The sequence below is a fragment of the Podarcis pityusensis genome (genome assembly GCF_964106645.2).
Source record: "Podarcis pityusensis genome assembly, chromosome: 15".
In the NCBI taxonomy this organism is placed as follows: Eukaryota; Metazoa; Chordata; class Lepidosauria; order Squamata; family Lacertidae; genus Podarcis; species Podarcis pityusensis.
In genome coordinates, this window is record NC_138040.1 from 4573878 (window position 1) to 4597321 (window position 23444).

Below are 23444 nucleotides of genomic sequence, written 5' to 3' on the forward strand. Positions count from 1 at the left end.
AACTCAGGTCTGCTGTAGGCTGAGGTCCTTACAGGTCCCAAATTCTGCTTCCATGTACAGTGGTACCACGGGTTAAGAACTTAATTCGTTCCGGAGGTCCGTTCGTAACCTGAAACTGTTCTTAACCTGAAGCACCACTTTAGCTAATGGGGCCTCCTGCTGCCACCACGCCGCCGGAGCACGATTTCTGTTCGTATCCTGAAGCAAAGTTCTTAACCTGAAGCACTATTTCTGGGTTAGCAGAGTCTGTAACCTGAAGCATATGTAACCCGAGGTACCACTGTACAGGAGACAAAGTGGCTTTGTGGGCTGCTAGCTGTTCATCCCCCACCCTGAAGTTTCACGTCGCCTTTCATTCTTGCTGTTCCACTTAACAGAGATGGTTTTCTGGGATAGCTCAGTCGGTAAAGCATGAGACTCTTAATCTCAGAGTTTCAGAGTTGTGGGTTCAAGCCCTAATGGGGGGGGGGATTCCTGCATTGCAAGGTGTTGGGCTAGCTGACCCTCATGGTCCCTGCCAACTTTGACTTTCAAATACAGGGATGTCCCCCCAGTTTGCAATCAAATTTCCTGCGTTTTTTCTGAACATCATCTCTTTATTTTGTATACCACCCTTCATCTGTAGATCTCGGGGCCCTTCACAACATAAGAATACAAGTCCTTCTCTACTCCCAGGAACTGAATTATCAAAATGAGGTGAAACAATAACCTCCTTTGGGGCTTCTCTTTTGGGTGGAAGTGGACTGCTAGCTTCAGACACGTAGGGGGGGAAATGGTTGGAAATGAAGAGTTCTGTGTTGGGCAAAAAATACCCAAACCAGCTGCTTACTGATTGTGGTTCAGTAAAACCGCTCCTCTTAGCCTGTTAGTTGCTTTCGTGGCTTTTGGTTCTGCATGGAAGAGTTCTGCCCAAATCCACCGCTTGGGGGCTCTGTGAGCACACCAAGATTTGAAAGAGTCGTCCTTTAAAAGAAAAAAAAACCATATGAAGTTGGATTACAATTTTCCAACAAATTTTTGTTCTTGCTGTGTTGTTTAAAGCAGACACTAGATGGCACCGTTGTCCTGGTCATTGGTGACAAAAAACCCTCACGCTTTGCTCTCGTAGTTTTGCTTTTGATTTGCTTCTTAGCATACGAACTCCGCAAGCAACATGTTGAATCATAGACTCATGGAAGTTGATTTTCCCTGAAACGGACAACTCATGGCCTGTGAACGAGGAAGGCGAGACTTGCCTCTTTCCCCTGGTATGTGGGGGGGGGGCACTGTTCACACTTAACGGTGCTGGAAGTGCACTCTGCATGTGCTCAGGGGCACTTTCACCTTCTCTTGCTTCTAGAGAGGAGGCCCAGACATTGAAAACATAAGAACAAAGGAAGCTGCTTTATACTGAACCAGAACACTGGTCCATCTAGCTCAATATTGTCCATGCAGACTTGCAGCGAGTTTCCAGATATTCAGACAGGGGCTTCTTCAGTCCCACCTGGTGATACAGGGGATTGTACCTGGAGCCTTTTGCATGCAAAGCAGGCGCTCTATGGCTGATCCAGGTCTCTTGCTCAGCCTTGGTCCGCTCACCCACATTTCGGGTTTAATACTTCTGTGCCTTAACATGACTGGGCTAGTGTAAGGAATTACTGAGATGAACTATGAGAAATATTCCAAGTCAATAGTACTGTACTGAACTGCTGAATGGGATTTTATGCATCATTATAATATATAACAAGCGCTCCTGCATTTCCCTTTGCGGCCTGCTTTTGTTGGCTTGGAGTAAGAGGCTACAGCAATCACAAAAAACCCTCCAGCTTTATGCCAGCCTCCTTTGTACCACGAGCCCCTTTCGTATCACATTCCCTGTTTGAAACGTGCGGGGGAGCCCTCCGTTTCCTGCCTGTTCCAGGTGGCTTCCGGCATATCAAAAACCAAAAAAAGTAGCAGCTTTCTGGAGAGCATGCTTTTTAAGATGCACATCTGCAACTGTGCGTCTTGGCTGTGACAACCAACAGCACAGATTGTGCCTGCCCTAATACCACGCTGGTAAATCCCCACGTCTTAGCAGCTGCAGCCCAGCAGAATCAAACCTCGCCTTTGCCAAATTCGTGACACCCGGGCCTCCGTCACGGGCGCCATCCTCGAGTGATCACCAGCTCCACCCCTTGGCTGCCCAACTCCCCAGCCTTGCCCAGAAGCCTCTTGCGAGAGATTCTGCTGGCATTGCAACCATTTGAAATCAGATTGCCTGGCTGAATTAAGCTGTGGCTTTGCTACTTTTCCTAGAGTTCGGTCTTCTTGATGTGTTTATTTTTAGTTTTTGGTCGTGATGTGCAGCAGCACTGGCCGAGGGAGGTAGGCTCCCGAGCCACTGCTAATTCACAACTGATATGACCGCTGAGCCATTGTGGTACCCAGATGATTTTAATAATAATAATAATAATAATAATAATAATTTATTATTTATACCCTGCCCATCTGGCTAGGTCCCCCCAGCCACTCTGGGCGGCTTCCAACAAAACACTAAAATAAATAACCTAAAATAAATAACCTATTAAACATTAAAAGCTTCCCTAAACAAGGCTGCCTTTAGATGTCTTCTAAAAGTTTGGTAGTTATTTTTCTCTTTGACATCTGGTGGGAGGGCGTTCCACAGAGCGGGCGCCACTACCGAGAAGGCCCTCTGCCTGGTTCCCAGGGTGCAAGCAGAGCTGCCACTGCCTTGTTTTTAGAAATCAAAGTACTTCAGAGCTAGGGACAACTGAACATGTGCAGAGGGACATTCCCTAGGAGTAACAATGGGGAGACAGTATGATTGTTGGTTTTTTTAAAAAAAGGTCCATGTGCAAAGTGCTTTTCTCATCTTGGAGTCAAAAGTAGAGGTGATGAGTTTCTGATGGGGACAGGGATGTAGCTCAGTGGTAAAGAGCAAGACATGCCTCTTTCCCTTGGTATGTGCAGGCCAAAGGTCCCAGGTTCAATCCCCAGCATCTCCACGTAGGGCTGGGATTGTCCCCTGCCTGAAACCCTGGAGAGACACTGCCAGTCAGTGTAGACAGTACTGAGCTAGATGGACCAATAGCCTGACTCGGTAGAAGGCAGGTTCTTGTGTGTTGGATAGGGTCCCCCGTCAAAGCGCACCAGCCCGTTTCATGCTCTGTATTCTGCCAAACTTCTTTCAGGGTTTGTGCCAATCGAGTTGCGCAATTGTTTTGCGGGCCGTTTCCTCTTTTCTCAGGAATCGGTTTTGCTTTCCTAATTCTTTGGAAGAGGAGTCAGGAGGGGCGGCAGAAAGCCCCGGAGGACACGGTGACCTTGGGAGTGCTGCTCTTGGTTTCGTGAAACAATGTGCTTCTCTCTTCCAAGTGTCCCATCGCACCTTACTGAACCTACTATAAAATTCCCTACTGTAAAAAATAAAAATAAATCTCGAAGCAAAGCAGGTGCAATCCATAGCATTGTTGTTGTTTTTAAAAAAATAAGGATGTGGCTTGCACCCAATAACAAAAAAATATAAAGTGTAACAAAACGTAATTCTAAAAGCTGAGGTTGTGTGTTTACCAGACATCTGCATTGAGTTGCACGTCTGTGCCTCTATCGTGGGTGTTGCCTGCACCTCCTAAAGCATTCCTCCTGTTAATAAGGGCTAGGAGAAGGGCCAGGGCAGCGCCCCAAAATATCATGTGGAAGAGCACAGCTGTGAGGGTGTAACACCAATTCCTCCCCTCTTAAAAAATAATAATAATAATAGAATAAACCCCATAATGTTCTGTCAGCTGAGTGGGAAATCTAGAGGAGTTGGATTGAATTATTTTGCTAACCTATTTAACAAAATGCTTAGGAAGAGAACGTGGCTAACTCAGATCTGTCCATTTCAAAGGGTTGACTCTGGGTAAAAATTAGGTAAAGGTAAAGGGACCCCTGACCATTAGGTCTAGTCGTGGCCGACTCTGGGGTTGCGGCGCTCATCTCGGAGTACAGCTTCCGGGTCATGGGGCCAGCATGACTAAGCCGCTTCTGGCGAACCAGAGCAGCGCACGGAAATGCCGTTTACCTTCCCGCCGGAGCGGTACCTATTTATCTACTTGCACTTTGACGTGCTTTCGAACTGCTAGGTTGGCAGGAGCAGGGACCGAGCAACGGGAGCTCACCCCGTCGCGGGGATTCGAACCGCCGACCTTCTGATCGGCAAGCACTACAATTCTAAGCTTTAGCCCGTATTAAGCATTAGGGACACATCTTTCATTCTCGCTGTCTCTCTGTGTGTGCTTTTCCTCTCTTTTCTCAAGCAAGTTCTGCAGTGACTTAGAGTTACTCTCCTGCATGCCGGATCTTGTTCTTAACTTCGCACATCTGCGTTGCAAAACTGGCTTGTGCTAATCGCTGGCGTTGTCCGTTGCTGAGGTCGGGTTACTGACGAGAGGGGTTGGAGTGAGAATGGCTTGGACTGAGAGAGAGGATCCGGAACATGATTTAAAAGTCTTGAAACCTAGCCTGTCCCCCTCTCCCTCTCTCTCTCTCTCTCTCTCTCTCTCTCGGTATGTGAATTGTTTTTGCGACTTCCATCTGTCTCGTGGGCTTCCTCCGTGATTTTTCAGCCACTTCCTCTCTCTAGTTGTCGCGCTGTTCACAATAGGCTGAGGCTTCCTGGAGCGCTCCACGCCGGCATGGAAAGCTCGGAAATCACTTCCGCCCCGTCTGTGATAGTGACCTAGTGCCCGCGGGGTCTCTTGTTCCCAGAAGTGCTGGCGGTGCTTAGACGGAACCTCTGGGGGCTGTGCAAACAGGAACTCTGGGGAGGCGCTGAATTCAGCCAGATTTTGCTCCAGGGAGATCTCTGCAGAAGCCGAAATATTGTGCCAATTATTATTATTATTATTTAATGCATGTTTGCTTTCGTCCCATAAGTCATTCCGACTTTTTACCCAAGCAATCATGCACATCTGCTTCCCGTGCATAATTTTAAATACAGTGGTACCTCGGGTTACATACGCTTCAGGTTACAGACTCTGCTAACCCAGAAATAGTACCTCGGGTTAAGAACTTTGCTTCAGGATAAGAACAGAAATTGCGTGGCAGCAGCAGGAGACCCCATTAACTAAAGTGGTGCTTCAGGTTAAGAACAGTTTCAGCTTAAGAACGGAACTCCGGAACGAATTAAGTACGTAACCAGAGGTACCACTGTAGTCAGGATAAATGATCCAAAGATAACAAACATGCAAAAATTTCGAGGGGGAAGTAATTCTGCTGTCCAGGGGAGAAAGATGGTGTCACTATCATTAATATCACAGTTATAATTACAATGGCAAGTTATTAATAATTAGCCATAACGATAGCCAAGAGTCCCCACACCCTCAGTAGCTCTACCAGTGGCAGCCTGAGAGAGGGAACTCTCTGGGGCAGCCCCTAAGTTGTGGAATTTCCTACCCACCAAGGTCCCTCTGGCACCTTCATTGGGATGTTTCCATCATACAATGGCAGAAGCACCTCTTTCCCCTGGTCTTTGACACCTGAGAGAGATGTTTTTAAGACCCACCCTAGCCTTTCCGCTGTCGTTTCTTTTAAACCGAGTTTCATGCTGTGTACAGTGGTACCTTGGGTTACATACGCTTCAGGTTACCTATGCTTCAGGTTAAGAACTTTGCTTCAGGATAAGAACAGAAATCGTGCTCTGGCGGTGCGGCAGCAGCAGGAGGCCCCATTAGCTAAACTGGTGCTTCAGGTTAAGAACAGTTTCAGGTTAAGAACGGACCTCCGGAACGAATTAAGTACTTAACCCGAGGTACCACTGTATTTAAACAGCTGCAACCTGCCCCAAGCAGCTAAGAACATCAGAAGAGGCCGGCTTAGACCAGTGGTCCACCTAATTCAGCATCCTGTTCTTACAGGTGCCCCTAGGTGAAGCCCGCAAGCTGGACCTGAGCACATGAGCAACTCTCCCCACTTGGGGTTTCTAGCAACTGGCATTCAGAGGCTTACTTTTACTATTTTAGTGTATTTTTTGTGTTTGTTGGAAGCCGCCCAGAGTGGCTGGGGAAACTCAGCCAGATGGGCGGGGTACAAATAATAATAATAATAATAATAATAATAATAATTATTATTATTATTATTATTATTATTACTTCCACCAGGTAGAACATAGCCGCTTGGGCTAGTAGCCATGGGCAGTTTTGTCCTCTAATCTTGACCTGCTAATTTTGACCTGCTAATTGGCAGCCACTGAGGTTACATTGGTTCGGTGAGGCCTGCCTCTGAGAAATTTCGGCTTAGGCCTGCAGGGTGTGGGTGGGCAGTGTGACAGGATCCGATCCGCACCCCCCCTTTCCTCACATCTCAACAGTTGCCTGTGTGTCGACTCCTTGCCCATCCTATATTTAAAATGCTCCGTCACGGTCTCGGTCGGCTTTTGAGTAAGGACGGTGATGAGCAAGGGGGACGGGATGAGTCGCTGTTTGTGGTGAGGCAAGCAGGCCGATTTTCCCATGAGAAAATAGCTCTTGTTTCTCTTCATCAAAATGGAATGACACATTCTCTCCCCCCCCCCCCCCGGCCCCGAGAACTTGTACTGAAAGTTTTAAAATCCCACATTGCTGAAAGGAAACACCATATTTCAAGAATGCTTGATGGCAAGCAGAGAGGAGGGATCTTTTTTCTCCCATCGCCACCATCACACTTGTCTCCAGCTGCTTCGCTTTTCCATCCTCTTGGTATTTGAAATCTTTTTTAGAAACTGCATAACCATTTTTGAATCCCCTGTTACGGTAACTCGTCAGAATGGGGGGGAGGGAGGAAACCTTAACGAGCAAAGGAATGTTGCCCTTCGATTAACACCACCCAGGCCAGAATTTTGCCCCTCCCCACCCAGATTAAATTCTGGGTTAAATGAACTCATTCTTTAGCCAATTCTTTGGATGATTGATCTTGTGGTTGAACCGATTAAAACTTAAAAGAGACCATTTCAATCTTGGGCACCTTTTATTTTTTCCTGTCTGCCTCTTAGGAAACTAGTATTCAAATATTTTAATGTTGTTAGTCAGCACTTTTGAGAGCTCGCTCCCACTAACTCTGTCCAAGGGATGCAGACTCACAATAAAGTTGGAAAGAGTGGTGTGTGGGTTCCTCTCCCCCATCTTTTTGAAATGAAAAAAAGCTTTGCCAAAGCCTTTGAATGAACCTCATTCGAAAGCTTTAACCCATCAGAGTTTTGATTTATTTTTTTTAAAGATAGCATGTTCCTTTAAGTTTAAGATACATTAAAAAAAACCCCACAACAGGTCTTTCGTAGAGAGAGGGGTTACCATATTACCTCTTTAAAAAATGGCTGAGGGGAAATTGGGATGTGGGGTGAACGGGGGGGCAAGAAACTTCATCTTCTGATGACCAGCCTCTCATGTCATTTTGATTTATCGTTCACCCTCCGATTCCCAACAACTTGAATTCCAGTCCCTAACCACAGGCTCCTGAGGGTCCCTCTGTCAAAATTGTGTGGCAGCCAAATGCTTTGCACCCAAGTCATCAAAGGAGATTCCTAATAGGGTTTTTCTCCCCTCTCCCTCTCTTGTCGGAACCCGCCCTGGCAATTAATAACACACACACACACACACCCAAGTTAGCTGAGGCGGGGAGAAAAATTAATGATTAGGCTGTGGCTCATCTCTTAAGCACCTTTTCAACCCTCCTCCTACAATTCCCTTCTTGCTGTTTGTCTTCCCTGAACGTACAAAGGAATTATCTGTACAAAGGAATTGACTGTGAATCCAGGGCAGCGTCCAAAATCTTATCTTTCATCTTAATCCTTAAACTTTTTTATACTTTTTTTTAAGTTCCTCCTCCTTATGGTCACATCTCATTTATCTGTTTTTTGTTATTTAAACTCTGCCAATGGCAATAAATGATCAGGGCCACTTCCACAGTTCAGAACGCCGTTAGCAGTTAGGGTGTGTGACTTGAAAGTTTGAGAGGCAGAAGCTGGACGAAATTTCCAGTGCAGGATTTTAGTGTCATGCTTTGCTCCCTCCCTCCCGCCTCTGGCCAAAATAAATGGCAAAACCAAAGTCATCGCAAATATTCTGATTATTAGCAGTGATAACTCTATGGTGCTCCCACTTATAGAGGTAGGATCAATCATTCCCCCCCCCCCCCGACACTCAGTTTGTGAAGCTTAGCTACATATCTCAGGGTGAACCCAAGGGCATTTGGGGAAGGGTAATAAAATTTAAAAAGAAGAAACTCCAGGTGTGCAGGAAAGAACCAGACCAAGGTCTAAGAATGGAAAACTGACATATTCTGTTGAAGGGGCCACCAGCCTTTTTTGAACCCGTGGGACCGTTGGATTTTTAGAGTGTGGAGGGGGCGGGGTGCCCATCGCAAAACAGCTGAGGAGGTGGAAAATAGCACAGAATGGCAGTCATGGGGAGGAAGGCCTGGCACAAAAGCCACCCCCAACAAACTAGAGTCATAGACCGGTACGGTGGAAATCAAAAGTCATTTGATTCAACCCCCTGCAATGCAGGAATCACATCTAAAGAATACCTGACAAAGGAGAGTTCTTATGCTTGCCATGCAAAGGCAGCGATGTCCTGCTTCTCCTGATTGTGGAGATCATACAATATTGATTTTATACACGTGCACAGGGAGTGAGGGAGAGATGCTGTAATGGCCTAATAGCACCAGGCAGCTATTCCTCAGGACCAGGAAAAACATGCAAGATGGCCACACCACATTCATTCTCATTTCACAAAAGTTGCTCAGTTACTTGCACATTTTGTCCCGTAGCTTCCTAGGAGGACTAAGAGACTTTTTCCTTCTAGGGTTGCCATGTGCCCTCTTTTTCCAGGACACGTCCTCTCTTTCAGGGGTAAAATTTCTGTCGGGGTGGATTTTTTAAAATGTGCCATAGTGTATCTCACTATGCTTTCTGGAAGAGACGTAGAAATAACTGGTGGCCGAAGACTTGCTTTCCTCTTCTTTTCTCCTGCCCCCCTCAGCAATATATCAGCTTCTATAGCTGACAGATTGTAGAGGTGTTTAAGATGAGAGTCATTAAAGCGCTCTCTCTTTTTTTTGCTCTTTGAAATATGGCAACCCTAAAAAAGCTCAGAACCTGGGTACCTGCCCAGAGGCAGCACTGAAGACTTTGCAACCGCCAGGCTGGTACTCCCTGCTCTATGGGGTTTTTAACCATAGAGATACATCTAGCCCTGAGTTGTCCCATTTAGGGAGCCCTACCTGTGCATTATAGTTCTGCATACTTTAATGTGCATGCAGTTGCCCACAGTGGAATATTTTTGGACCTGGATAATTGTTAATCTTCTTTGCTTCAGAGCACACGAGCCCCAAGGTTTGGTCACGTTAACACCGAGCCCATTGTTTGGGGGCTGCGTCTGAACCAAAAAGTATATTTATACTTTTTGAACCACTGGAATATCAAAGAGGGGACTGTCCACTAGGTACCATGGAAATAGTCACGGCAGCCTAATTTCCCATTGCCTGTGCATATAACATGAACATCATAAATTTGAGCTCACAGAGGAATCTTGTGCGCTTGGGCCAAACCATGATCCAGGGCCCAGTTGTCTTTGGAAGAGATCGATCCATAAGAGAGAAGGATGCAGACCCCAGATTCCTTCCCTCTGAGCACTCCATACTTCAATTATCTTTATAAATGCCCTTTTTACATCTTACTTTTCATTCCCATCACCGTGTGGTTTCTGTGGGTTCCCGAGCGCCAGCCTTCCCCCAAATTCCCATTATAAAATTGTTTGTATTTCAGGCTAACAGCGTTCCTAAATAGAGCCAGTCTTCAGGTGCGTTGACGGATATTTACAGCAGCTCAGTGCATTGCGACCTTGTTTCCTCCCTCCTTGTTAGAAGGTTCAGAGGGAATGGCAGTGGGACAACAATGAGTTGTCAGAGGGAGAAGAGAGAACAGACTGGGAGGAGAAAGTGTCGGAAGCTGAAGAGGGTTAGTGAGCAGGAAGAAGCTGTGGCCGAGAGAAGCCCAGAATCAGAGGCAGAAGTGGAGGGTGGAGAGGAGGGGGCCAAGACACAGAGTGGAGGCAGGCTTCTGAAGAAGGCAGGGGGTCTCCCCCTCCTGCTGTGACCAGCTCCCCTGTCCCCTGGTCTCCCAGGACCAGAAGAGGTAGGAAGAGGGCGGAGCAATGAGAGGCAAGAAGGAGCCTTAGGCTGCTGGGAAGGAACAGGGGGGAAAGAACCTTAGAGAGTGGTGGGAAGGCGGGGACCTTCAGTCCTCACAACTGCCTCATTGGGGCAAGAGCTACTGGGAAGAGTTGCTGTGATCCCAAGGCCTGCCTTGTTCTGTCAGGGAACTGCCATCAGTTCAGAGACGAGAGATGGAAGGGCAGTTGTGTTATTGGGAGCCTCCGAAAATCTTGCAAAGCAGTTACTCTTCCGGTGAGGAGGAAAGCCCCACCTCCAGTGGAGAAGAAGCGCAGGGGCAAGGGGATGCTAGGGAGAGCCTTAAGACTGAGCCTGAGCAAGCCAGAGAGGCAGGAAGTGCGTCCTTGCCAGTGCCCATTCGGTGCAGTAGTCTTCGGCGCAGGGAGGGGTGGAAAAGGCTGGGGGCGACTTTTATGCTGGGGGAGGTACAAAAACCGACCGCTCCCAGATTCTGCTAGCAATTGAGACAGACATGAACCTACGACGCTCTTCACTGTAAATAGTTTGCATCAAGAATAAAGCCTGTAAAAGACAGGTCGGAGTCCTGCCTGGTTTCTCTCGAGCAACCACCACAGCCATCTGACAAGTTCCTTTGAATAAAGAGTTAACCCCAGTGACACCGGGTGGCCTGACTCCTGCTGCTAACACCCACTGACAGCCCATCCTCTCTGGAGCTGGGCACCCAGTCTGGATCAGAATCTTGAAGGCATCCTTGCTCACCCTCTACCAAGAGTCCATATGGCAAACAAAGTTTGAAACAGAGGGTCCTTTTAAGAAGTCTTGGAGAAGGAGGATGTGGGAGCCTGTTCTCTGGAAGAGGAAGTCGTTACTTGGAGCTGCGCTTCCTTGGCTTGAATATTTTCACTGGCGCTAACGGCGACAATCCGTTAGCAGTTCTGTTTGATGCGCTAATCAGTTCCACATACAGCCCTTTCTTTGGCGTTTGGTTTTGTCTGCGTTCTCCTGTGTGCACGCCAACGAATAGATCTGGTGTGGAGGGGCCATGGCTTCCCAGATATTGCCAGGCTCTCAGCGGCCCCTGCTGGCAGCATGGCCCGGGGGGCTAGGTGCTGGGGCCCAGCACCCCCACGCTTGAAAGCTGTGGAATTCCCCGTCCACGGTCAGCCTTGGCCACCAACTTGGGTGGTTTTAAAAGAGGACGTGACAAATTCATGGAGGATATATGGCTGCCAGTGGCTACTAGCAATGATGGCGAGGCTCAGTGCTGGGAAGTTGGCTACTGTGAGAACAAGATGCTGGGAAAGATGGGTCTCTGGCCTGATCCAGCATAGGCCCTTCTTACATTCCTAGTGTATAGTTTTCATCGTATGCTGACAACACGCCCCCTTTACCCTGGCCTTTGGACACCTGAAATTTATTTTTTAGGTCTCACCCTTGGGGCTGTGTGGCCCCCAACACATTACTCTTGTGGCTATGTGGCCCTTGGTGGAAGAAAAGGCTTTCTCACCATTGGTCCCCCTAGCTTGGCACCATCTACACCAGTCGTCTGACTTGCTGTAAGGCAAACTTCCTTGCCCAGAAAGCTGGAGGTGTGAGTCACTCAGCTCCTTTATCTTCCGACCCTTTCTCCATACAGAAGGCCTTGGCTTTGGCCATTTGCCAGGACCCCCTGCTGTCCATGAATCATTCTCAAGGGAGACCGGGGAGTTGCGGGTGGGGAGGAAACATCACTGTGAAAATTTGTTCTCCAGAGGTAATGACCGAATTGCACATTGATAACTGAGGGGTGGAGCTGCAAAATCTGTCATTCTGCGCTGTGGTCGGGATCCAGCAAATTCTGCCTTTGCATATGGCTTTGGTTTCTTAGCTAGTTGCTCCCCACACCGCACTACTGCTCTTGAAACCGAAAATGGTCTCAGAAGCAGTCTCTTTCCTTTGAAGGGTAAAAATTCCAGAGGAAATGGTGATAGGGGTGTTTGAGCCCACAGCCCCCCCCCCCCAAATTTACAATTGCTGTATTACACCACGCTGGCCAGATTCATTCGTAGACTCAAAGAATTGGAAGGGACTGTGGGGGTCATTTGGTCCAACCCCTTGCGATTCAGGAATCTTTTGCCCCATGTGGGACTCAGACTCACGACCCTGAGATTAAGGGCCTCATGCTCTACTGTCTGAGCTATTCAGACACACTGTTAGCTGGGTTGCAGCCGTTTCATGTGTACACGCTGCCAGTCAGTGCAGACAGCACTGAGCTAGATGGACTAACGGCCTGACTTGGCATGGCAGCTTACTGTGTCCTTCCCCCTACTCTTGCTACACTCCTGGTTAGCTTCTCCCAGCTTCTTCTCCTTGCAGAGGTGCTTTCCTTGCCTCTTTGATTAACTATAATGGGGGCTGACATGGGTCAACAAATGGGACTTCCTTCCTGGTCATAGAGCGCCTGTGTCCGGAATTCTTGAGGGGCCCAAAGGTAAATACTGGAATATAAAATAAGCCAACAAATGTTGTACAGTCATACCTCGGATCCCAAATGCCTTGCAAGTCGAACATTTTGGCTCCTGAATGCCCCAAACCCGGAAGTGAGTGTTCCGGTTTGCGAACATTCTTTTGGAACCGGAATGTCCGTCGCGGGTTCCGTGGTTTCTGATTGGTTGCCGGATCTTCCTGCAGCCAATCGGAAGCCGTGCCTTGGTTTCCGGACATTTTGGAAGTCGAATGGACTTCCGGAACGGATTCCCTTCGACTTCTAGGGTACGACTGTATTAGAATCATGACCCTGTTTTGTTTCGGAAGCATCATCACATGCTGATTATTCACTGCAGTCCTTGCATATTTGCCGCCACCACTAACCTGCTTCTCTTTCCCCTCTCCAGGGTCCACACATAGCATCGGTGACGCTTGCTGCTTACGAATGTAACTCTGTCAATTTCCCTGAGCCGCCCTATCCTGACCAGATTATCTGCCCTGATGTAGAAGGGGTTGAAGGATCAATTTCTTTATGGACCATCATCTCAAAAGTCAGGCTGGAGGCCTGCATGTGGGTAAGAAACTGATCAAGCCTAGCAATATATGTTTTTCAAAATTTAGTAGGTTAGAGAGCAGCCTTGTAAATAAAGCTCAAAACAGATACTAATCACAAGTTTTTAGCAGCTCACCCAAGCCAAAAGTAGGCAGGACACCCCCTTTCTCTCTTTCTGCCACCTCTCTCTCTCTCTCTCTCTCTCTCTCTCTCTCTCTCCTTCTTGCTTGCAGTGATTTGCACCCCCTCTAGAAATTTTGATTTTATATGCAAGCGTGTGCAGATTAAGATGTTTAAAAAATCAGTTCAGGTCTCCTTTGTATCAGCGCACTGATGTCCTGCTAACTTGCCTTATTTACAATTCTAAAGTGTATTCCTTGTTGTTGTTTTATTCTTCTTTATAGAGATAATCCACCTGCATTACACATAACAGCTTTGACAGTTCCCTGCCCCAGTGTGCTTCCTTGCAGTTTTAAAATAGGCACAGGGAAAGAAAAGAAAATGGGAAATAGTGAAATTATTTCACCCACATCTAGGATTGACTTAGTGACAATAAAGCAGCCTTCCCCAGGCAGGTACTTTCCAGAGGCTGACGGCCTCTCAGCTCCCCTCAGCCCCAGGCAGGATGGCCAGGGGTCAGGTTTATGAGGGGAGCTGAGAAGGCTGCAGTAAGAGCATGTGTTTATATGTGTGTGTAGCATAACAATGAACAAGAATTAGATGGGAGAGTGAGTGTGTGGCACGATGTTTGAAACAGGAGTCTCGGGCAGAACCAAGAGCCCACGCACGTTGCTAATTCAATTTCCTTTATGAATCACTTTCTACGTTGCATCTTGAAGGAATCTAACAACAGAAACATCAGCTGGAAAAACACATGTAGAACAACTTAGTATGTAAAACCAATTAAAAGGATTCCCCGCCCCCCCATATATATATTTATACAGTTTCAAATCCATTGGCAGATAAATAACTGGACATCAGGCCTGTCAAGTTGGTTGGTGGTGTTTATGGTCTTGAAAAACCAAAAAGAAAGAAAGAAAGAGAATAATCCAGCGCAGATACAGACTGGGTTAAGACCTCCACTTGTTGAGAACAGGAGGTCTTCATAGGTCTTCATTAGAGACGGGGACCTGTTTTGGTACATAATGGGAGGAGGTCCACAGGGTGAATACTGCCACACTCAAGGCCCAATTCATCACATGGAACAGATCTCCTAATGAGAGATTACGCAGGAGGCCCTTTCCTGCAGAGCACAGTGATCCCGTTGGGTAGATAAGGGGTGAGCCAGTTGTCTCGTAGCGACAGGAAGAGCCACAGACACATTAAACCAGAGAAAGGGCACTGCTTTACTGATAGAGAGCCACTGCCATGATGGGTGTGATGCCTGTAACAGCTGACATGCTTTGCGGCATCCTTGCCTGCATCCTCTTCCAAGGCCTCCTGGCTAAAGGATGCTCCCGAGAAAAAGCGGCTGCAGGGTGTCCTGGCAGTTGTTGCTGCTGCTGCTGCCGACGACGCAGGGTGTCGTGTGACTTTTTGTCTTCCCCTGAAGGGGAGGCTTGCTGTTAGCTGATTTCACAAGTTTTCCCCTCCCCTTGCCCTCGCTTGCGTGAGTGTGCAGGCACTGCCTTTTGATTTCCTGTAAACTAAATGATGCTGGCAGCTGTATGTGTGTATGGGCATCTCAAAATGCACCCCTCCTTTGTCCCAATTGGAAGGAGGACCAGAGCAGAGGCCAGCAGGCACGTGCTCACAGAGTGCAGCGGCTTCTGTTTCTTTCCGATCGCTAAGTCAGACTGTACCTGCTCTTCCCGTAACACATTGCTGGTTAATGCTTCCACGTGTTTTTATAACAAGAGTGGGGGGAATTGGGGAAGGTCTGAACTCTCACTGTCACCTAACACTACCCGCCCGTCTCCCATCTCCCACTGTTAAGAACCCCTTCCTTTAAAACAGTCAGTCCCCCCAATCCTGCCTGAATAAAACAGCTTTCACCTACCAAAGGAAAGGCAACAAGGAGGGAGGGAGTCTAGCCTCTCAGGAAGGAAGTTCCAGAACCTGGGAGCCACCACCAAGAAGGCCGTGCCCTGCATCCCTGCCAAATGTGACTTTGAGGGTGGCAGGGCTGAGAGAAGGGCCTCCCCTCAAGATCTCAGAGCCTGGGCAGGTTCATAAGGGAGAATACAGTCCTTCAGATAGATAGCCTGGGCCGAAGCCCTATAAAGCCCTGAGAATCATGCCCAGAAAGAGACCAGTAGCCAGTGAGCTGTTGTAAGAAGGGTGCTATATGCTCCTTATAACCAGCCCTGGTCAACAGTGAAGAAACCAGCACAGCTGAGGTGCAACCCCAAAGGAGACTTGGGATTGTGATGAGGGAGGTGCCCTGCTTCAAGTTGTGGGTTTGGGGAGAAGAGAGTTACGAAGAGTCCCTCGTGTGGGTTGAGGGGCACTCCTTGGTGAGAGGTAGGTGCGCCGGGGTGGGAGACAGCAATCCCAATTGCAGTCAGGAACCGTGTATCTGTGTGATTGATGGGTGACCATTCGTTCTGGTATTTTTATGCGGCTCTGTCAGCGAATGGCCTCCTTTTGTCGCAGAGGGGAGGGAGTGATGGCTGACGCATTTGGAGATGGAGAAGGGATATGTTGGAGTGGCTGAGGGGATAATATGTGTGCGTTCGTGCGTTTGTGGATGTGTGGGAGGTGTGGGAGTAGAATGGGATGGGCGATATTGGATGAGTAGTAGAAAGCGCTTGATTTATGTACATGTAAGACAGAATTTTGGTGTGATGCATACGTTTTAGTGGGACGAAGGTTGCCTGTTGTGTGTCAGGCTCTGCCTTGGCAAGAGGCAAGAGGGAAGGAGCTCCTGACTCTAGAGCTGTTTTCAAAATATGCTCCTGCATATTTGATTTTGTGTGGTGGGAGGATTTTATTATTTTGTATTTTATTTTACTTTTTTCCTAGTTTTTCAGTTTCACTGTTCAGTGGTACCTTGGGTTAAGTACTTAATTCGTTCCGGAGGTCCGTTCTTAACCTGAAACTGTTCTTAACCTGAAGCACCACTTTAGCTAATGGGGTTTCCTGCTGCCGCTGCACCTCCAGAGCACAATTTCTGTTCTCATCCTGAAGCAAAGTTCTTAACCCGAGGTTCTATTTCTGGGTTAGTGGAGTCTGTAACGTGAAGTGCATGTAACCTGAAGCGTATGTAACCCGAGGTACCACTGTATTTATTTTGTAAATCACTTATTATTATTATTATTATTATTATTATTATTATTATTTATTGCATTTATATCACTCCTTCTCCTCCAAGGAGCTCAAAGTGGTGTATATATTTCTCCCCCTCATTTAATCCCCTCTGTGAGGTAGGTTAGGCCGAGAGGCAGCGACTGGTCACCCAGCGAGAGCTTCATGGCTGAGTGAGGACTGGAACCCTGGTCTCCCGGGCCAGCACCACTTAGAGAATGTCCTAGTATTAAGCAGTATAGAAACAGATAAAAGAATAAAATAAAGAAATGAACTATAAGGAAAAATAAAGCGATAATGCCCCCACCCTGGAAAAAAACCAAACCCATCCTCTTTTCTTCCATTGAGAAACACAAATCAACCCACTGACTTCTCAGTAGAGACTGTTAGGATTGCACCGTAAGGCCGGTGCTATTTTGCTTTTGTGAAATTCCTGGGATTCTTTTTTAATATTTGCCCACATGCCCAGAACAGAAGGAGATAGCAGAGGGCAGAAGAAGAGAGATGGGGACAGACAGAAACATCCCTGAGATCTGTCCCATCAATCTCTGCCCACTGGCGTGGACGTCAAGGGACAGAACATCATTGAGCACCCATGTCTAGAAAAAATAAAATAAGGGAAGGTGTAGAAGCCAGTGTGCCAGACCTGCACAATCTGGCCTTTATGATCCGTTTGCGATATACTGTACAACCCCTTTCTGGAAGCACTCTCTGCATGAGTTTCTTAGAAAGTTTCTCGTGAAACGGTTGGGATTGAGGCCAGGTCTAAAAATGTAGCGGAAGTAAGTAAAAACAAAATCCGCTTGCAAGCAGAATATTAGCACATTATATTCCCCCATAGAGCTGAAGGAGGAAGTGGGAAAGAGTGTCACTCTTCCCACTTCCTCCATCGTCTTTTTGAAGGAGAAGAAGGGAAGTCACTTTCGCCACCTTGTGGTGATGGCGGCAGCGAGTGAAGGACTCGTGGTTCCTGGACACCCATTTGGCAACCCCTCGATTAGGGTTTCAGGGTGCCAGTTTTAACAAATGGTTTGATCTTACAGATATTTTTGTCTACCGCCTTGGAGGCACTGAAACTCAAAAGACAAGTTAGCAATCTTTTAACTAGAATAATAAAAAATAATTGACATTGGAGAGGCATAACACTATGCACCCCTCAGTCCTTCCACCTCATTCTGCTGCTTTTTGCAGAAACAGATGAAATTTCCAAGTAAACAGGCTTTCGGTCAGGATGTTTGGTGTAAGAGGGGAAAGCTGGCATGGGGAATAGATATACAAGGGCAGCCATTCCCATGGACCATGGAGGAGGCTGCCCACTGCATCTCTGCGTGAGTCCATGCTCTTGGCATCCCAATCAGCCTCTGGGAACAAGCAATTTGCTCCTATGTTTCTTCCACGGGGAGTGACTGGACTGCGCAGATTGCAGAGATGCAACAGAGATGCCTATCCTCCAGGGGCCAGAGTGGTTATTTGTACAGGTGGGTTCGGGGGGGGGGCTCACTCTTAAAAGTAGGAGTGAGAAGGGTCTTCAGTTTAAGATGGGGAGGGAGTGCTTAAGCTCTCAGAAGTTTGGGAAATGCTGTAATAGGGGGATCTGTTCTATGGGCTCATATGATCGCTGTGCTCATCTGAGTTGTTTTGCAACTCTCGGCATGTGACCCAGCTAATTCAGGGAAAGTTCACTTCCAGTACGTGCAAGGCAATCTTTTTTTTATTATTCCCCCCCCCCCTTTCGGTTAGCAACACAAAGCCCAAACAAAGTGGCATGCTTTCTTTCTTTTTCAGTGGAGCAACATGGTTTATATTTTTTATTTTTTGCCGTTTGCATCATCACCCCGAGAGAATTTAAAAAACTTTTTTCCCAAACGGATTGTTTGGATGGGGAGGGAGTGGAAATAGCTGCCACTTGTTTTCAGGCTCACGCTTTGATTCGGCAGCAGCGAACTGGAAGATTACAGCATTGTCCACAGCGAACCCGTTTAACGGCTCCTTTTGTTCTCCCCAAAGGGCGGAATGAAAAGTTATTCTTCCCACTCGGGAACAGCTCTTTCCTCTCTCTGTGGGCACACTTCCCCGGGGTGTGGGGATGCGATAAATAAGAAGGTGTGTAAGGGGGGTTGTGGGGCACAGGGCTGCAGGTTTTGATAGTAGCCTTCTGTAATTTGCATTGTCCAGATCTGTAGTTAGAGAGAGGAGTTAAATAGAGGAAGCCGTTAGGATGGTGTTTATAATTTTCTTTGCACAGTTAAAGCTGCATGCCTGTCTGTTCTCAGTTGGAGTTTTCACTAGGGCTCACCCCACCCTGGCAGCTGAGTATTATTCCATCTGCATCGGTTACTGATTTACAAACACTGGAAGCTGCCTCTATGTCTGTTCTAGGATTGGGGAACCTCAGGCCCTCCAGACCTCTCTCTTTGGGCCTCAGAACTTTCCCCAAGCCACAAGCCTCACTGGTTCTGCTTGACCCCCCCCCCCCGTGGTTTCCCCCTCCCTTACCTTTGCTTCTGGTCCACCCACTCGTGGCATGTGGCCCTCAGAAGGTTGAGCAGAAGGAAATGTGGCCCTCGGGCTGGAAAAAGGTTCCTCTCCCCTGATCTAGTGAAGAGTATGTGCATGCCTAGGCTAGTATTGTTTACTCTGACTGGCAGAGGATAGCGGTTTTTATTTTGGCTCAACAGGTCCAAACTACCATCATATAGGCACCTCTGAAGATACTGTTGCCCCATTGAGAAGAACGTTGCCCAATTTGGCACAATGGATCCGACCTGTGCCATTTTAGATGCCTCTCAAGATACTGCCCCCAAACTTGGAACAAGGTTTCCTGAGGCGGAGGCAGCAGTCTTCGTCTACATTTGGACACCGGGCGCCATTTTGAATCAGTGGCAGACCGAATTAACCCTAATTAAACATTAGCTGCCCCCTCATAAAAACTGATTTGGGACCAGGTCATGTCAGAGCCCTGGGTTTTGTGCCGCCCCAAAACTCGCAATTACACTGTCCATTCAAACATCACAAATTTGGGGTGTTTCTTTGAATTTCCAGGCATTCCTAGGCACTCCATGCTAGCTTATTTTATATAAATATTTATATACTGCTATACTTTATATATATATATATATATATATATATATATATATATATATATATTGGAGTAGTTTACTGCAGTTATCTGGGCGGAATAACCCCCCCCCTTGTGAAAGTGGTGGGTCATTTTGTGTGTGTGTGTGTGTGTGTGTGTGTGTGTGTGTGTTAGTGTTGGTTTCTCTTTTGTCACCTCCTTGGTGTGTAACCTGGCTGGCTGGCTTTGAGTCATTTGCAGCCAGCTTCCTCTAAGGTGGGGAGCTGGGGGTTTTCTGTGGTTCATCTGCTCCCTGCCTGTGGGTTGTGTGGCTGAACCTAAGAAGGTCTCCTTGAACAAATAGTGTTGCGTTTGGAGGCAGGTGGTGTTTTGCCCCTCCCTTGATCTCTTAATTCATGTAGATTGTGAGTATGTAATCTGTACTTCCCATACACATTTCTTGTGCAAGGTTTTATTTAGAAATTCATTTAGGGCTGGTTCACACATTGCCCAGTTATCAGAGTCATGTCAACACCTCTCACTTCCTCATTCAAAGGATGATGGTGATGTTTGGCCTAAGGTCCAAATCCGACCCTCCAGAACTTTCTATCTGGCCCTTGAAATTCTCTTCAGCCACCTGGCCCAGCCCCACTTTGCAACCTGAGTTCTTTTTTTTCCTGACTAGACTGTGCCTTTCAACTCTGATAACACCTCATGCTGGTCTGGATAGAGCATAGAAAGGGATCTGTAAGAAACTAACCAACAGAAATCCACATTCATTTCTCTGGATTCATTTCTCATTGCATAACCTCCAACACTTTGAAGGCAGTATCCAGGACTCCATCTTCCTGGATGCCATCTTCTCATTTTTTTAATTGTGAGAGAATGGCGGCCATTTTGGTTACCATGATCTCATGCAATTTCATGCTGCAATTTCCTCCCCACAAAAGCAGGGGTGTTTTCCAGGCGCTGTGCCAAAGTGGGTGCCATTTTCTAGCGGTAAAAAACGGGGTGTCCCAGTTTTTCGGGACATTTGTGGCCTATGTCATTTCCCTTTTGCTTCTAGCTCCACTCACTTTTAGCATGTGGCCCTTGGAAGATTGCCCTGAATAGAAGGTGGCCCTTTGGTTGTAACAAAATTCCCGTTTCTGATATTCATCCCATATTTATGGGAATGAATACACACAAACACACGTATGAATGAATCATGGATTATATGGTTCAAGAGTGTACATGTTGACCACATTGCTTGCTACGTATATATTCTGATGAGGGTCCCTCACCCCTAAAAAAAACCCATTGCGGGATCATCAGCTAGTAGGCAATCTAGAACCATTCTCCTCGGCATGTATAGTGTCCAAAATTAACCCCGAAACCCTGTCCTGCGGGCCTAAGAGACAGATTGGAATATCGGACGGCCCACGAAACCTGCTCCCCTCCGCTCTGCCCGCAATGCAAATGATCTGCATCTGGATAATAATGGGGAAATTAAAATAAAACAAACCAAACCACAAGAGCCATGTGGGTGGGTGGGTGGTGTATTGCTTTGTGTGTGTTTTCCTTCCTTAACAGGACACAGGCTTTAGACTTAACTGCCAAGGTTTTAAAAAGTAGAATTCTTTTTTGAAAATGTTTTTCTTTCAAACCAACCTGATGATATTTTGCTAAGGGTACACAAAGCAGCTGCGACTCAGTCTCTGTGTCCCCACCACCACCGCCACCAGCAGCAGCAGCAGCTGCCTGTGGGAGGGGAACAAAGGAGGCCAAACAACTATAGAGTTTTGCTTGAAAAGGAGCCCTATAAAAGCGTTTGTCACTCAGCGGCGGCTCCGAGCAGAGACATCTGCCTCTGTGGCCGAGGCGGACCCCTCCTCCCGCCAGCTGTCCAATTCTTCTCCTCCCTACCTTCCCTGCCTTTCTGAGCCACTGCTTGAATCGGATCCAAGCTTCCTCTTCCGTTAACCTTTGATTAGCCAGATGGCCCGTGAGGGGCTCTTGTGTGCGTGGAAACCCACCTCTCCCCCCCCAACACACACACACACACACAAACACAACCACAAAGAGAGAGAGGTGTGCTTTTTAACCGCCAGGGTGAAGCAATCTGTTTGCTGTTGGGTGCTTTTGTCCTGAGAAAACAAATTACCTGCTTCTCCTTTGTGGCAGAACTTTTAAAAAGTCAGCCGTGGTTATTTCCTGTTAATGGCTGCGAGGACAATAAAATGTGTGTGCGGTGGGAGATGTAAAGTCTTGAGGGATTCTCCAGTTCATTGGATGGTGTGCTTCTGGCCTTCCATTCGTTGTTGGACTACAACTCCCATCAGCCCCTGCCAGCTTGCCCCAATGGTCAGAATGATGGGAGTTGTAGTTATAGAATCATGGAATTGTAGAGTTGGAAAGTACCCTCAACTAGCCTCCCGTCCACACATCCCACCAAATGGAGTGCTTGTCATGTGTACTTTTGTGCATGGAGAAAGTAGACAGATATAAGTTTTCCTCCCTCTGTCGTAACGCTAGAACTCACAGGTCTCCAGTGAAGCTGAATGTTAGACCGGGAAAGGAAAATCCACCACCCAGAGCATAGTTAACCTATGGAACTCACTCCCTCAGGAGGAAGTGATGGCCACAAACTTTCACGGGTTTAAAAGACAACTGGATGAATTCACGGAGGATGAGGCTGTCAGTGGTTACTAACTGTGGTGGCTCTGCTCTGCCTCCATGGTCAGGAACAGTAATGTTCCTGAAAACCAGCTGCTGGAAAACGCGGGAGGGGAGAGGGCTCTTGTGCTCAGGTGCTGCTTGCAGGTTTGCCACAGTCACCTGGGTGGCCGATGTGGGAACAGGATGCTGGACTAGCTGAACCTAATCCATCAGGCTTGTCTTACGTTCTTATATTCTTTTGTGTGTGTTGCATTTGATGGTGGAATGGAGAATGTGCAATGGCCCCATTGTTTTGGGACTTTGGGGCAGAAGCCTAGGGTACCACTCAGCAGAATGCACAAGCCCTCTCCCTTAAGACAAGTGTTGTTGTTGTTAATATCCTGCCCATCTAAAGAGAGTCCCCCATAAATCCATTAAAGCCAGAGTCTAAAGTGACTTAACGGCACCACTGAGGATGTGCTGAAATAGGAAGATACAGGGTTGGGTTCCCCATGAAATCTGCTGGATGGCATTGTACAAATTGTGCCACCTTCCAGCATAATTTGCTTGAGTGGAGGGAAATGCTCATTCCTTTGTTGCTGTTGTTTTCTCCCCCTCCTCCATCCCCCCCCCCCCAATCCAGGGTGCCGGCACAGCCATTGGGGAGCTGCCTCCGTACTTCATGGCCAGAGCGGCCCGTCTCTCTGGAGAGGAGCCTGACGATGAGGAGTATCAGGAATTTGAGGAGATGCTGGAACATGCTCAGACCGCACAGGTAGGGTCAGGGGCGGAGAGAAAGACAACCCAGCTTGCGTCTAAAGGTGAACCTACCTAATTCACATGCTCCAAAAACGGTAACAGGAACCAAAGCACAGCCACCTTTGGAAATTTGCCCTTCTCTGACCTTTTCACGGAAGCTGTCCAGTCAAGTGATGTTTGCAAGAATGCATATACTGGGGTAAAGGGTGCATTTAAAAGGCATATGTCAGTAAAAATAACATACAAAACTGCATTGGGTTGGGGAAAATTGCTTTGCAAAAAGTTCCATATTGGGCAAAATCGCAGACAAATGTGTCTGTTAGGATAAATTTGTACTAAAGTGCTGGTGCTGGGCGCATTTTTATTATCACCAACTGATGTAGAAGACTTAATATTGGAAAAATGAGAAACTGCTAAAGACCAAAACGGGCAGGTACACACACAGGTAAAGGCACACAAGAGCATCATTTTGCCACAGGCAAGGTGTTGCAACTGTCTTAAGTCCTACTCACAGTAGACCCACTGAAGTCATCACTAACTAAAGCTGGATGCAGGTAGGTAGCCGTGTTGGTCTGACACAGTTGAAATAAAAAT

At 47.3% G+C, this 23444-nt stretch overlaps 1 protein-coding gene across 5 annotated transcripts in view; it reads left to right on the forward strand.

Moving 5' to 3' along the window:
* The window catches only part of VMP1 (vacuole membrane protein 1), a 103305-nt gene that overhangs the window by 23301 nt on the left and 56560 nt on the right, over positions 1–23444 (forward strand). For all 5 annotated transcript variants that reach the window (XM_080983141.1, XM_080983144.1, XM_080983143.1 and 2 more), the window contains exons 6-7: positions 13005–13172; positions 22735–22866. In XM_080983141.1, the coding sequence (XP_080839267.1) occupies positions 13005–13172; positions 22735–22866 (300 nt within the window). The remainder of the gene's footprint in view (positions 1–13004; positions 13173–22734; positions 22867–23444) is intronic.